The following is a 15,246-nucleotide window of genomic DNA, read 5'->3' as shown; positions in this document are numbered from 1 at the left end:
ATTTTCCTTAAATAAATTGGTTCATTCTGGGTCCAAATCCCTCATATGCAAAACATTCACCAACGCTACACAAACTTAGCTTGCCGGTGAATGTTCCTACCAGCCAAGTTCTTTACGTGGGGTGCAATTGCTAACCCAGGGCAGGTTTGTCTTTCTCTCTCTACCTTATGTGATCAAAATTAAAGATGGTTACATTTTTCATTAGCAATGCTTATGTTTTCTCAATTATCTATTTTTCTTTAAGAAAAATCAAGTACAACTTATACATACACAATTGTTAGAAAAAAACTTAGACATACACACATCTGTTAAATATTGAAGTCATTGAGCTTCAAAATTGTTGATGTAATCGCATAAGAGCAACTCCAACATTTCCCCAATCCATTAATTAACCGTTGTTTACAGAAAGTTGAGGCCAAAAAACATCTCCAATGGATCCTGTAAATCTCCTTTATCTTTAGAGGTTCTAGTAAAAGGGCCTCAATCTCACCTCAGGTTTACGGGAAGATGTCCTTCCCGTAAATATTTGGCGTCAGTTCCATCCCTACAAACTTTGCTCTATTTTGTGACGCTTCACTTGTGTCATGTATAACCCTTTTTCGTCGCGGAAAATACACTGGCGATGTTTTCCAACCGTCACCCCCACCGTCACCGAAGCACCATCGTAGAAAATAAAATCTCAACGGTACCACTTTCTTCCTCGCGCAAGATCGTGGCCCAGTTCTTTTGGCCGATTCTCCCACAATCTTGAGAATCCACCCTCCGCCTAGCTTCTCCTAGAATCTTATACCTTTTTTTACAATCCTAGCTTTTCATATCCTAACTAGCTAGGATTGTAAAAAAATGGGCTCAAGATTCTGGGGAAAGCTGGATGGAGGGTTGATTCTCAAATTATGGGAGAATCGACCAAAAGAACTGGGCCCGTATCTTAGGTGACGGACGCAAAATCATCGACTAAACTATCTTCTGCGATGGCTAAAATATGTCACTAGAACTGTCACCGTATATACTAACAACGACCCAACATGTTTGACCAGTCAACGAATTTGACGTATGGGCCAATAATATGCTGACGTGTCACCTTACAGCTGGGCCAGGCCGAGGTTTTATCACTTAGGGTGCCCGTGAGTGATAATAAGGTTTGATCGATCAAAAATCCTGACATGTGGGCCCATGGGATGCTGACGTGGCTGCTTACATGTGGGTCCAGAAGCTGGTGATGACACGCATTTCCGTCACTATTATAAGAGAACCCTAGCTTATGCGTTATTCCGTAAGGGGCTTATTTGGATCCATATGTTTCATGCTATGGTTAGATTTATCTTAATTCTTCTTTTATAGTTGCGGATACTTGTGAGAGGGGGTAATCATTCCTACATATCAAACTATCAAAGTAGTGAACATGAATCAACTAAGCATAGTGAACATGACTAGACGAGAATTCGCTTGTGTCCTCGAGAACGCTTTGCTTATTATAAGGGCCATCTTGCTGCACCTTTGCTACTATTGCTACTTGCTACTTGTTACGAATTACCTTGCTACACAACTATCTATTATCATTACCTACAACACTTGCAGAGAATACCTTGCTGAAAACCGCTTGTCATTTCCTTCTGCTCCTTGTTGGGTTCTACACTCTTACTTATCGAAAGGACTACGATTGATCCCCTATGCTTGTGGTAAGCTCCTCCCCATGAAGCCAGAGCCGGCATCCCCTCCATGCTCTCTGCCGCCCAACTGCAGCGTCCGAGCGTGAAGGAGGAGCAGATCTCGACGTTGCCCTGACGCGTCAAGGAGGAGCGCTGCTCGCCGCCACTGCCCAATGCGATCGCGACGAACTCGCGCGGCCGCATTCTCCACTACCTCGACGGCGGCGGGGGCGGCGGCAGTTGTTCTTCGTCCCGGAGCGCCATGACAGCAAGGTCCACTGTACACCGACAGGGAGCAGCCCCGGTGGGACGGGCGCAACGTGGCGCGCTGGTCCAAGTTCGCGGCGGGCCCGAACTTGGTGTACGCGTGGGCCCTGGGCCACTCCGTGATGACGTCAGAGACGGCCAAGCGTCGTCTCCGCTGCCTCGACGAGGAGATGGCTAAGTACGGCGAGGAGTGGTCTCTCAGCGAGATCGTCGCCGCCAATGTTGGCTCCTCCAAGGACCGCCGCCCTTTCCCCCGGCCTAGGTTCTCGGTAGCCGCGGCCGCACTGCGCACGCACCCTTCCACCGCCCGAAGCCCGACTCCGATGACGGATCCAGCGACGATGATGGAGGAGGAGCCGCCGGCCAGCCAGGCATGGCCTATCCGTCAAGTATAGTGTAGTTTAGGGTTTTTATTTTAAGGTTTTTAGTTTACCGGACAAAATATCTTCCAGTTTTATGTAAAATTATCCGAGTTTACATGAACTTCTTTTGGTTTATATCAAAATTTGCCCGGGTTGCAGGAATTTCGTCTTGTTCAAATAGTTGTTGAAATGTATGCAGCAATGTTGGATGGCGGCCTCCGGCATTAGTGTCCCCGGACAGACGCGGGAGGAAATTTACGGGTCGGCGTTGGAGATGTCCTTAAAGAACTTTTTGTTGGTCTGTAGAATTGGAAACCATATGAATTTTTCATATGATTTACTACCTCCGTTCCTAAATATAAGTCTTTTTGGAGATTTCAAATGGATTACCACATACGGATGTATATAGACATATTTTAGAGTGTAGATTCACTTATTTTGCTTCGTATGTAGTCACTTGTTGAAATCTCTAGAAAGACCTATATTTAGGAACGGATGGAGTACTTCGCATGGAATTCTATATGAAAATTTCCATCAACGAATAGTACAAAATTTTCTTTCTTTGTTTCAATTATAACCATATATGTCATCCACATAATCTTTTGGAACATTCTGGCGCTTTTTCTCTAGCACAACCAAACAACACATATTGTACATTCACTCGGTTTCTGTAGAATTCTGCATGTCATGAAATCCAATCCAACAGATATTGCACTGGCTCTGGCTTATTGCTTTGTGTACGGTTCAACAACATATTGTCAAAAAAGAAAGAATTTACAGCAAACAACATTGTGTACACTATTTACGCTGTGAGCCCCTGTCAGGCCATATCAGCTTATTCAGTTTTATTGGCGTAATTTAGAGAAGACAATACATGAACTGATGCATACATCAAATTCCCTATTTTCTGCGCAGATCAGCATCTTCGACCGTACACTTCAACAACTATTATTGTAAACTGTGTAAACAACATGAAGCAGCAAATGCATTATGCACCTGTCTTTGTTTAGTAATCAGTATTTGGCTGCCCCATCTGTAATAGTTTCACATTTACGGGGCTACGTCCTCATTGGTGTCTGAAGGTGTATAGTCATTCGCTCCCGGAAGATAGAGCATTTGCTTCGATCCAGTCGAAAGCAAGTGGACTGAGGAAGGCATCAGGGATTCCGAAAGAACCGACAATAGCAAGCGCATGGGGCCTGAGTTCACTGCACAGTATCATGACTTCTTTCCTCACGGTGGTTACATTGTCCCGCGACAAATAACCATATCTCAGAAAAGATGCAGATTCATCTATGCACACCATAACATACATAGACCTCAGTAACACCAATACATCCTGCGAATGACAAATTGAAGGTATGATGAGGATTACCTTTACAAGAAAAAAAAGTCACACATCATTTTGATGATTCCAGTCATCGGTGGGAAGTGAATATACCTTTAAAGACCCAGCAGGAGCATTCATCTCGTCCTCCAAAAATATTTGCAAAATTGTGCGCTCAGTAAATGCTCTAGCTAAGTCTTCAGCAATTTGGTAGCTCTGGGCAAATGTCATTCGCGTTAATCTTAATGGAAATTTAGATCAGCAAGAAAATGTGCAGTAGAAAGTAAAATTTACCAGCATCAGAGCCCTTTCTCTGCTTTCCCCTTGTGCCAGATGGCGAGCTACCTCCTCTGCGAACTGTTTCAGTAAATCCCGCTCCCTCAAGCAGAACAAATCCATCTAGCCATATGCACATAGCCAACATAAAGGCAGGATTTATCCCATGACAATAATAATAATAAAAGGGCGGCCCGGTGCACGTAGCTCCCGCTTGCGCAGGGTCCGACCACTTTGGGTCTTTTGTACGTAGCCTTTCCCTACATTTCTGCAAGAGGCTGTTTCCAGGACTCCAGACAGAGAAATCTTATCGCTAATGAACTGCAGTAAAATTCTTTACCTGGAACTTGGAGCTCCTTAATATGACACTTGTCAGACTATGGGGAATAACAGGGCAAGGACCATTCAGATGTTCCAATCCCAATCCCTTGAATGACTTCTTCTTCCTTTGCGTCGTTAAAAATTCAGCGTATAGGGCTTTGCTTACCTGCGTCAATGAGATTAAATTAGGTACAATGAAGACAAGTTTGAAGTATCTTCCAGACACATGCATGGACAATGAACAACAATAAATGAAATAACCTGCTGGAGTAGAACATTATTGTCACCCTCAAATGTAGACTGAACATCAAATTCGGCTTTGAAAATTCCAACGCGATTCTCGGTCTTTAAACCTTGGCCACCACAGGCCTCACGACACTCCTAACGGAAGAGAAGGAAAATCCAGTGAAAACCACTGATCCAAATATAGAAAGAAAAATGCTGATAACCCTTTTAACAATACCTGAAGCGTGGTCATATTCTGCCAGGTTAATGTAGCCTTCAGAGCACTAGAGTAAACATGTATCGCTTTACTAATTTCAGGTGTTCTTTTCACATACATATTTTTCATAAAATTACTAGCACTGCTCATCATACATCTGCATAATAATAAAAAAAGTATTTAGCATATGATGGTCTGTGCTAAGTAGCAGTGAAAACATTGGCAAAAAAGGAAGGTTTGCATTAGAGAGTCCAATTAGGGGTGCAAATTTCTGAGGACTAGGGTACCCTCCAACCCTCTTTAGTTCAATCAAATGAACTAAAAGTTTCAAAAACTGATGTGATTTTGGAAATTTAGTTCATTTGGTTGAACTAAAGAGGATTGGAAGGTACCCTACAGGTTACACATTTGCATCCCTAAGTCCAATTACATGGTGTGGAATATTTTTGCATCAAAATGCTAATAGATCCTATAGTTTCATCACTATGATTACAGATTTGGCATTTCATAATTAGAACACTAAAATATAATCCATTGCCACATAGAATAGAGCAGTAACATTAAACGATTAGCAAGACATAAAAATAGGCGAGCTGGCGCAACAAATTCGATATGCAAGAACTACCCTTTTGTGAGAAATGATCATATTGATTTGACTGAAAGTACTATAAACTAAGAAGAGCTAGTAGCATACACTTTTGCAAGCAAAGGTAGGAGGCGCCTCTGGTGACTGGGATAATCAAGTAACAGCATTTCAGGACCATCTGGTGTAATTGAAAAGGCCCTCCTTGACAAAGCATATCTCACAGCAATTGCTAGGCCTACCTGTAAGCATGGGAAAGAAAGAGTGCATAACCACAGTTAAAATAATATGTAGGCATGGAAAATGGATCGAAAGCTAATTCCTCTGGGTGACTAGTACTGACTACTTGCTTATTGCTGGCACTATCTGGTCTGTACTAGGCCAAATGTATTCCTCAAAACAAAAAATGTCATGATGTTCCATTGTTGGCTGGTAAAAAAGCTGGAAACAGCTGGTTCCATCAACACACGGTCAATGTTCACATTTCAACCAAACTTATCTGGGTGATGAAAAGTTCAGACTCATAACCTGTCCCTGTCCATATAGATGATATTCGCCTTCATTTGAGCTACACAGACCAGCGCTAGACAGACCAGCAGACTACCTTTACCAACTTCCACTGGTTTAACCTAACGAGTCCAATTTCAATCATCCTATTTCTGCAAGCTTATGAAGTTAAATACATCTATATTCTATACCTATGGAACTCATGAAGAAAAGTATGGAATAACTTCCATGTATTTACCGAAAAGGAAAGGCCACCGAACATACCTTTGAAATATAAACCGCATTAACTGCAATATTTACCCGGCCAAGAGTAAGAGGGGACAAAAATGCTGCAAACCTCTGCAAATAAGAAACTTTGTTAATTTGGAAGTAAGAATAAAACGAACGTAGCAAACTGTGAAGCTCTTTTGACAGCTCTCCCCTTTTCTAACTCTGTGTGTGTGTGTGTGTGTGTGTGTGTGAGAGAGAGAGAGAGAGAGAGAGAGAGGGTGGATAGGTGGGGTCCGGTACCTGATCTGGGTTATCTATCATGCTAACATATTTCCCATCTGGCAAAACATCAGCAACCAGATTCAGCAAATTCTCTCGAGGAACACGTATATTGTTAAACCTGAAAGGACAGTCAAACTTGTTGACATACAATGAATGCCATACGGATACAGTAGACCAAAGGATCTACAAATACAATGACTCACCAAATCCGACCATTATCAACACCATTTAGTCCAATCTTATGGCCACAGTCAGCTATATGGATATTAGGCAACACATTTTCATCTTGATCCCTGATCTGAGCTATGAAAGCGTGGACTCCTTCATTTCTTCCATTTATATGGAGCTGAGCAAAGACGATTGTATGTGTAGCATGCTGCAAAAGGACATAAACACTTATAGTAGCTTATAAAGACATGTGAAGCCTATATGTACACAAGAAGGTAAGTGAGATTTCATCTCACATTAGCAGCTCCACCAATCCAGTACTTCTGAGCTGACTCGCAGGGAGTATTTATCACAAACTCTCCTGTTTTGGAATCATAAGTTGCTACTGTCTCAATTCCTCGTACCTTCAAGTTCGTCAATAGAAGAGAAGGAAAGCTTCATCAGTACAACTAACATAGGTTACACAATCAAGAAAAGACATTGTCACCACTTACATTGCTCCCATGACCCAATTCTGTCATTGCAAAACAACCTTTGATAACATAGTTTTCTGTGTCCAACAACCATTTGTCGTGATGGCGCTTCGTTCCAAGAAACTTGACAGCGCCTCCCCTTAAATGCACACATAAAAAAAGGTAAACATCAGAAGATTCTCAATGAAAGGTGGAACCTGTTTCATCCAGAACATCCCAGAAATCACAAGAAAATCTTAGAAATTATCATTCTAGTTTTCTGGACAAGATTGCTGATCAAGAATCCTAATTCTCGCTATTTGGAATGGATCCAATTCTATTGAGTCTGACTCATAGTGATCATTTCTCTTTAGCAAAGAATGACCTTGGTTATCAAAGGATTGAACAACCGGGATCCATTTACTTATGATACCTAGTTGGCATTGATAACAAGGATCTAATGAATTATGAGTTTAATAGATCCTCTTTAGCAGAAAGACGTATATTCCTTGCTCAATATCAGACAATCACTTATTCCCAAACCTCGTGTGGGACTAATCGTTTTCATTTACCATCTCATGGAAAACCCTTTTCGTTCCGCTTAGCCCTATCGGGTATTTTAGTGATAGGTTCTGTAGGAACTGGACGATCCTATTTGGCCAAATACCTAATGAAAAATTACGATTTTCCTTTCATTACGGTACGAGGGCTTCTTATTCCACAAGAACGAAAGCACCTTTTCATTCTTTCATATATTAGGGGGTTTTTACTTGGAAAAGACAATGTTCCATACTAAAGGATTTGGGTCCATAACCACGAGTTCCAGTGCACTAGATCTTGTAGCACATACTAGCATACAACCCTCCAAAATTGATAACCAAAAGCATATCCCTAGACCATCACAAAAGAGGACAATAATAAAAAAGAAAGCACTAAACTTTGAACCAAAATAGGTGTGATCTTCAATTTTCATCACTATTTCTGACACCATGTTCACCTTAAGTTGTGCGCTAAATATCCTAGATTCAAAACTATTCAAAGATATCCAAAAAATAGAACAGAACGAAAAATCCAAATTTTGGCACAATTTACAACCGTCGGGCAGGCACAAATTTTTAGAATGCTAAGTGACAAGCTTCCAGGTTCCAGTAGCCAATGCTAGCATCATTTCCCAGTGGTGCACATTCAATAATCAAAATTGGAAATAAGAAGCAATTCCACATTGGTAGCAAATGGTTATCCAGAGGAAATAGTAACAAAAAGGAAAAGGCCTATACTCCTTTATCTTAAAAGAACAAACTAACGTGGTAAGCTACTTAGCCAGCTTTCATAATTAAGTGCCGCCACAGCGTCACTGTATCTGTATGGATAGGAGTAACTCTTATTGTGAAAAGAGCTACAGTATACACATTAGAAGTTGCCAGTCCAGCAAAACAGAAAGACAAATTAAATGCATAGAAAAGAAACCATATTGAGAAGCCGGACAGCTGAAATAACCAGATGGTGCCGGTCCAGTCGACTGTCAGCCCACTGGTCGTGGAGGCCCAGCCCATCCGGAGCGCATATAAATTCCTGTGGCTGTGTAAAAGTTCGCTGGATCCCTGGCTAGGTTTTCCAGCCACCAAATCGGAAGTGCGGCGGCTAGGTCGCGGTGCGCAATCGTCTTCTCCGCCCTCCTCCCCCTCCTTCGCTCGTGTGTTCCTTTGCGGAGGTGGTCGCCATGTGTTCTCGCGAAGACCGGCGCACGACCAAGCGGCCTCTGGACCCGCTGGATCGGGAGGCGGAGCACCGCAGTGAGCAAGATCTGCGCGAGCAGGCGCAACGCAAGCGGCCGCTGGCTCGCAAGGGGGATTTGGATCCTCCTCCGCAGTCGTGGAACAAGCAACAGGATAGAAAGAAGGAGGAGCGAAGGCGTCGGAGTCAAGATCTGCAGCGTAAGGATAAGCAGCACCAGTTTTGCGGCAACCGGGTTGGAGATCCTTTCGCGAAGAAACCAAAGCATAAGCCGTCCGGGTCGCTGGCTCTGCCAGCCCAGGCGTCGCTGGCGCTGTCTTCCTCCTCGCAGGGCATGGCCTTGGCGCCCATCCTGGTCGAGGAAGCGGACCGGCCAGAGTGCTTCAAGTGCGGCCGCATTGGGCACTTCCAGTCGCAACGCCAGTTCAAGCCGCTCTGTGTGTTGTGCAAGGAAGATGGGCATGCTTCTGCTTACTGCCCCTCCCGTGGCAAATCACTGATGCTTCAAACTATGGGCCACGCAATCCCAGGGGAGGGCTTTTTCTGCTTGCAGTTCGAGGAAGAAGACGATGAAGACAGTGGGGTGCTTGGGGGCAATGCGGCCATCATTTCGGCAGATCCAGGCACCCTCTCTCAGCAGATTCTGGAAGATGAGCTCAGGAACCTTGTCGAGGGGGCTTGGGTCTGGCAGGTTGTGCAAATCTCAGAGGCGGAGTTCACGGTAGTCTTCCCAACCCTGGACATGTTATGGATGGCCACCCGCAGTGGTAAGTTGTTCCTTCCCCTCAACAATATCACAACAAGGATCCGCGAGTTGGTTTGGGAGGAGCCCAAGGGGGAAGTGATGCCGGAGGTGTGGGTGAGGCTCTCGGGCGTGCCCAAGAAGCACCGCCGCGAGGACAGGCTGATGGCTGCCATGTCTATGATTGGCCGCCCTCTGGTGGTGGACGAGCTCTCGCTCATTCGTCCGGGGCCAGTGAGGATGAAGATCGCGTGCTGTGCTCCAGCCAAGCTGCGGGGCATGGTCAAGATCTGGTTCAACAACATTGGATACAACATCACGTTGGAGCCGGAGCTCAAGCCCATGCGTAAGAGTGGAGGCCCGCCTCCTCCTAATCAGAACAATGGCAAGGGTCTTGATGGCGATGACAAAGACAAGGAAGAGAGCATGGACGACGAATCCATCGACACTGAAGCTTGGGACAAGTTGGGCGACAACGGAAAGGATGGCGGTGCTTCTAATGGGGCCACTGCCATGGCGGTGAATTCGGTGCCTCCCCCAACCCCATCCTCGCACCCACAGGCCACGGCTAAGGGCGGGCCAGGCAGTGCTCGCGCCTCTAACTTGCTATCGCCGCTTGTTCCTTTGGTGCCGGTGGTGCCAGAGGCTGATCCTAAGGGCATCCCAGTGTCGTGCGAGGGCTCTGGTCTCGCGGTGCGGTTCTCTCCGCTGTCCGTGAGCGTGGGTGGTAGCTCTCCCTCCAATGTGCTCGACAAGACACTGCCGCTCACACCGGCGCCTACCACTGTCAACCTGCCTCCTGAAGATCGTGCAGACATTGGCTGGGCTAGCCATGCGTCTTGGGGATTCAGCAAGAGGAACTCTGGCGGCCAAGCTAATAAGAAGACAGGCCGCAAGAAGGCGTCCAGGACGGTGCCAGTTCTGGAGGGTACGAGCGCGCCGTAAACTCCCCGTCCGGTGGTGATGGCTCTCGCCTCGCCTCATCCTGCCTCTGGGACTGGGGGAGGGGAGCGCTCCACCCCTCCCTCCGGTGACCCGCTGCGCGACAAGGTGGCGGTGGTGGCACTTATCTCCAAGGCCAAGGGTTCCAAGGCGGCTACGGTAGGTCCCCGTCGTTCCAGCGTGAGGCCAAAGGGCCCCAAGGGCGATCTCTCCTCTCTCGAAAGCGCAGAGTTGCTGATAGCAAAGAAGAACCTCGAGCTCACAGGTAACAAAGTTTTAAGATATTCCATTCTAGATGCTTTCTCTGATGATCACATGCTCGGGTTTTTGGATGATTGTGGGGTTGATTCTTCGTGCGCGGGCTCCTCTGAAGATCTTCTTTCTCTCATTCAATCGAAGGAGCTGGTGCAAGCTGCCTTAGCGAAGGTAGCTGCGGCTAAGACTGCGACGGCTGGCATGCAAGTAGGGGCTTCCGTTCCCAATTCAATGGTGCCCACTGCCCATGGAAGAAGGGGTGGTGGCTGGGGCTGCTGCTCTTTCCTCTCCTCGCTGTACTGGCACGGTGAGGCGCGTGGCCAAATCTTAGAAAACGTATTATCTAGATGAGGTACCTTTTCCGGAACATCCGTGGGTTCGGCCATGTTGGTAGGAAGACGCAACTGAAAGTGTACATGCGTAATGAATCGGTTTACGTTGTTGCTCTGCAGGAGACAATTAAATCTGATTTTAGGCACCACTATTTTCTCTCCAGTGACCCTCTAGAACGCTTTGTTTGGCGCTGCACTCTGGTGGGCTGCTTCTTGGCTTTAATCGTGATTGCTGCGACGTAGTTTCCTGGGGCGAGGGTGTCTTTTTTCCTTTCTGCTCATATTAGATATCATTCTTCTCTGTGTGAATGGGTGGTGATGGTTGTGTATGGGCCGGCAGACACCCATTCTGTGGATTTCTTGGGAGAAACCCAGGCCAAGGTTGTCGCGGTTGCCGCGGCTCACCTGCCCATTGTGGTTGGCGGTGATTTTAATTTGATTCGCTCCCGTGCTGACAAAAATAACGACGACATCTATTGGCCACGTGTGTGGCGTTATTAACAATGCGATCGCGGCCATGGCGCTTAGGGAAGTGGCCAGATCGGGGGTATGGTAACTAACAAGCAGCTCGCTCCGGTCGGTAGCGTTCTGGACCGTGTGTTTGTGTCCTCTGAGTGGGAGATGTCGTTCCCCCTATGGAACCTTATCACTGAAACTCGCACAGGTTCGGATCATATCCCACTTGTTCTGTCCTTTGGGGAGGACAGTTTGCGGCTAGATTCTTCTTTGCGAAACAGCTTGGTTTGAAGTGGAGGGCTTCAACCAGATGTTCTTAGATAAGTGGGATGCAGCCCTTGCCGGGGTTGGGTCGCAGCGTGGCCCCCTGGACATGTGGCTTGCTGCTGCGGCTTCGTGTGTTGCTGCAAGGCTGGGGAGCCAAGCGGGTGTGTTGCTGCAAGGCTGGGGAGCCAAACGGGGGCACGACGACAAGCTGCTCAGGGCTAACCTGGTCTCGGAACTGGTTGCCCTGGATGTACAGGCTGATCAGAGACAGTTCTCTGAGGCTGAATGGGCGCACCGATACGCCATCGAAAATTTAGTGTTGTCCATTGTTCGCTCTGAGGAGCAGTACTGGCATCGTAGGGGTGGGATGAAGTGGACTCTTAAGGGCGATGCAAACACTGGCTATTTTCATGCCTACGCTAATGGTCGTCGTCGCAAGTGTGCGATCCTGCGCTTGCAATTGGAGCAGGGGCTCCTCCTTAGCCAGGGAGATATTGCTAAACACATTTACGATTCCTACATCCAGCTTATGGGTTCCGAGGAGCCTAAGTTGGCAGGTTTGCGTCACGATTTGTGGGATCAGACACAATGTGTTTCCTCGCAGGAGAATGAGGAGCTACCCCTCTCGTTTTTTCCCAAAGAAATCGATGACGCGCTCTGTGCAATGAAGTTGGACACTGCTCCGGGCCCTGATGGTTGGCCTGTTTCGATGTTCTGTAGGTTCTGGCCTGCTCTGAAGGGCATCTTTTTTTTTTCATTTTCAACGGGTTTGCATTAGGAACCGTAGATATCCCGCGCCTCAACTTTGTTATTCTCTCGCCAATCCCGAAAGTGCAAGGTGTAGACAGTATCCATCAGTTTAGGCCGATTGCTCCCATCAACGGTGTTTTTAAACTGTGTGTCAAAGCCTATGCTTCCCGTATAGCCCCGATAGCACATAGGGTTATTCATAGATGCCAATCTGCATTTATCAAGGGCCGTTTCATCCTGGAGGGCCCCGTTGCGCTGTCTTGCAGCTGGTCTTTGGGGGGGGGGGGGGGGGGGGGGGTCAATGGGGAAACTGGGCACTTCTTCCGGAACAAGAGGGGCTTGCGACAAGGCGATCCTCTATCGCTGCTTCTCTGTAGTTTTGTTGTGGATGCTCTTTCTGCTATGTTTGACATGGCCAAACTAGCGGGCCACATCAAGGGGGTTGTGGCCCACCTTATCCCGGGGGGGGGGGGGGGGGTCGCAACTGCAATATGCAGACGACACGATGTTGCTTTTCGAGCCGGATCAGCATACCATCACCACTGTTAAGCTGCTGCTGCTTTGTTTCGAGTTGATGGCCAGTGCGAGGTGGTGTCCATGGGGTTGGACATCGCTGAGGGTAGGAGGGTTGCAAACCTTCTCAATTGCAAGCTAGGCAATTTTCCCATTTCTTACCTGGGTCTCCCAATCTTCACCAAAAACATTTCCATAGAGGAATGGGAACCTATTTATGTCTTCTGGGTCTAGGCTGATCCTTACCAATTCTAGCTTGTCTTTGCTGCCCATGTTTACCATGGGTATGTTCCTCCTAGCTGATGGGGTTCATGCTAGGCTGGACTCGCCTCGTTCCAGGTTCTTTTGGGAAGGGGCTGGTTCCAAGCGTAAGTATCACATGGTCAAGGGGCAGCAATATGCCGCCCCAAGAACCAGGGAGGGCTAGGGGTGATAAACTCCAAACTCATGAACGTAGCTCTCCTCTCCAAGTGGATCTGGAAACTTCCCCAAAATGCTTTGGGGCTTTGGGCGGATCTTCTTAAAGCCAAACATTTTCCCAACAGATTCTTTTTCGAGTCTGCTGCCCGCGGCTCGCCGTTCTGGAACGGGATCCAAGTGGCTTTTGCCTTGGGGGCTAAGTTTGATGTTAACAACGGCGGTCAATTCGCTTTTGGTTCGACTCGTGGGTGGATATTCAGCCGCTTTTGATGGAGCTCCAGGCCCTGTTTTCGCTCGAGGTTGAGCCAAACATTTTGGTGGCAGAGGCCTTGAGTTCCTCACCACCGGCCATTGCCTTTCGCCATGAGCTCTCCCCCATCGAGCGTGGCAGCTGGGCTTGCCATGCACTAACGTGGGTTCGATTAGTTTGAATAATAATCCTGACCAGGTGTAGTGGCACCTCTCTTCTTCGGGGCAGTTTTTGGCTTAGTCATTGTACGCCAAACTTACCAAGGGCCCTGTTTTGAATGTAGCCAGAGAGCTTTGGAAAACCAGAATTCCCCTTAAAGTCAAGATCTTCTTATGGCAAATGTTCCGCAATCGCCTCCCTACCCCGGTCAACATTGCCAAGCGCAATGGACTTTCCGAGGGCCAATGTCTTGTGTGTTCGGTACAGGAGGATGGCAACCACACATTCTTTCGCTGTTATTTAGCTAAATTTGCTTGGATTGCTGTTAGGGAGGCCGTGGGGGTTAGCTGGAACCCTGCTTCTTGTGCCGATTTGCTTACTTGCTTATCTTATGTGCATGATTCTTCTAAACTTGTGATGTGGAGCTGTGTTGGGGCATTGCTCTGGTCACTTCGGCATATCCATAACAAGATAACGATCGCGGGGGTGTTTCCGTCGTACCCAGCTGACTGAATCTTTAAATGCATCCTGTTTTTGCAGGAATGGGCTCCGCTGGGGAGGCGTCAAGACGCTGATGCCTGCAGGCGGCGATGGTTAAGCTCCGTTGTACCAGTACCGGCGCGTTGTGCCTTTTGGTGTCCCGAGCCTGCGTGCTCTGTTCGGGCTGATGGCCCTGTAAGCTGACTATTTCTATCTGGTTGTGTGAACCTTTTCGTATGACTATTTCTACCTGGTTGTGTGAACCTTTTCGTATGACTATTTCTACCTGGTTGTGTGAACCTTTTCGTATGACTATTTCTATCTGGTTGTGTGAACCTTTTCGTACCGTTTGTTCTATGTACTCTGCATGTTGTATGGGCTTCGTTCTACAAACTGTATTTTGAAAATCAATCCTATTGTGTCTTAAATGTGTTGATTTGAAATATTCTGCATGAAAAAATAGATGAAGTTTAATGGCGAGGGGAAGTGGCAATGAAGCAGGTACCAGAGGAAGAAGTGGACGCCGACCTTGATGGCGAGGGAGTGGTCGTAGACGCCGAGGCACTCGAGCAGCGCGAGCTTGCGAAGCTCGGCGTCGGGCCCTGGCTCCGTGAGCCAGCCACGGAACACGCCCCGGCGCGTGAGGTACCCGATCCGGCGCATGGTGGCCTCCCTCTGCCCCTCCTTCCCCTCGTTGTAGTCCGGCGACACGAACACCTTGCCGCCGGCGCGGCGGGGGCAGAAGAGCGGGCTCTCCTCCATCGCGCCGTACGCCCAGTCGCGCTCCCTCAGGTGGTGCCCGTCGAGGAGCGCGCGGAGCTCCATCGGCGCGAACGCCGGCGGGGCCTCGGACGATTCCGGGGGCGCGTAGCTCAGGCACGGGGAGAACTGCAGCCCCGCCACGGCGGCGGCGGCACCGGAGGGGAGGCCAGCGAGGTGGCGGGCGATCGCCGCGGCGCGGCGGGCGGCGGCGGTGGGAGAAGCGTCCATCAGCGGCACACGTCTGGAATTGGTTGGCAAGTCAACGTGGATTGGTGGGTTGGGAGGGAGGGAGGAGGGAGGGGAGGGGAGAGGGGCAGATGAGAACAGAGGAGGGAGAA

At 47.9% G+C, this 15,246-nt stretch overlaps 2 protein-coding genes across 2 annotated transcripts; one reads left to right on the top strand and one right to left on the bottom strand.

The window, feature by feature from the left end:
- Positions 1 to 2,961: 2,961 nt before the first annotated feature.
- Positions 2,962 to 15,213, bottom strand: LOC123170445 (acyl-coenzyme A oxidase 3, peroxisomal). Its single transcript, XM_044588309.1, has 13 exons — positions 14,652 to 15,213; positions 6,889 to 7,006; positions 6,691 to 6,798; positions 6,430 to 6,602; positions 6,245 to 6,344; positions 5,999 to 6,073; positions 5,339 to 5,469; positions 4,666 to 4,801; positions 4,464 to 4,583; positions 4,222 to 4,368; positions 3,900 to 4,004; positions 3,720 to 3,821; positions 2,962 to 3,617 (listed from the first exon to the last, which is right to left on the bottom strand). Exons 1-13 carry the CDS (start codon positions 15,134 to 15,136, stop codon positions 3,369 to 3,371), a joined length of 2,049 nt encoding a protein of 682 aa, XP_044444244.1. The 5' UTR covers positions 15,137 to 15,213; the 3' UTR covers positions 2,962 to 3,368.
- Positions 8,454 to 14,455, top strand: LOC123170446 (uncharacterized). Its single transcript, XM_044588310.1, has 2 exons — positions 8,454 to 10,529; positions 14,207 to 14,455. The coding sequence occupies exon 1, from the start codon at positions 8,567 to 8,569 to the stop codon at positions 10,265 to 10,267; it is 1,701 nt and encodes a 566-aa protein (XP_044444245.1). The 5' UTR covers positions 8,454 to 8,566; the 3' UTR covers positions 10,268 to 10,529; positions 14,207 to 14,455.
- Positions 15,214 to 15,246: the final 33 nt, after the last annotated feature.

This window comes from Triticum aestivum, chromosome 7D, assembly GCF_018294505.1.
Source record: "Triticum aestivum cultivar Chinese Spring chromosome 7D, IWGSC CS RefSeq v2.1, whole genome shotgun sequence".
NCBI classification, from domain to species: domain Eukaryota; kingdom Viridiplantae; phylum Streptophyta; class Magnoliopsida; order Poales; family Poaceae; genus Triticum; species Triticum aestivum.
The sequence above is the reverse complement of the archived record's forward strand: the minus strand, read 5'-3'. Positions and strand labels throughout refer to the sequence as shown.

Excerpts from the sequence above, each read along its gene's own strand:
- LOC123170445 (XM_044588309.1), bottom strand. The coding sequence starts at position 15,136 with ATGGACGCTTCTCCCACCGCCGCCGCCCGCCGCGCCGCGGCGATCGCC. Across the intron at positions 6,074-6,244 it reads TGATAGATAACCCAGATCAG|AGGTTTGCAGCATTTTTGTC; the intron begins GTACCGGACCCC and ends TCTTATTTGCAG. Across the intron at positions 5,470-5,998 it reads ATGCGGTTTATATTTCAAAG|GTAGGCCTAGCAATTGCTGT; the intron begins GTATGTTCGGTG and ends CCATGCTTACAG.
- LOC123170446 (XM_044588310.1), top strand. The coding sequence starts at position 8,567 with ATGTGTTCTCGCGAAGACCGGCGCACGACCAAGCGGCCTCTGGACCCG.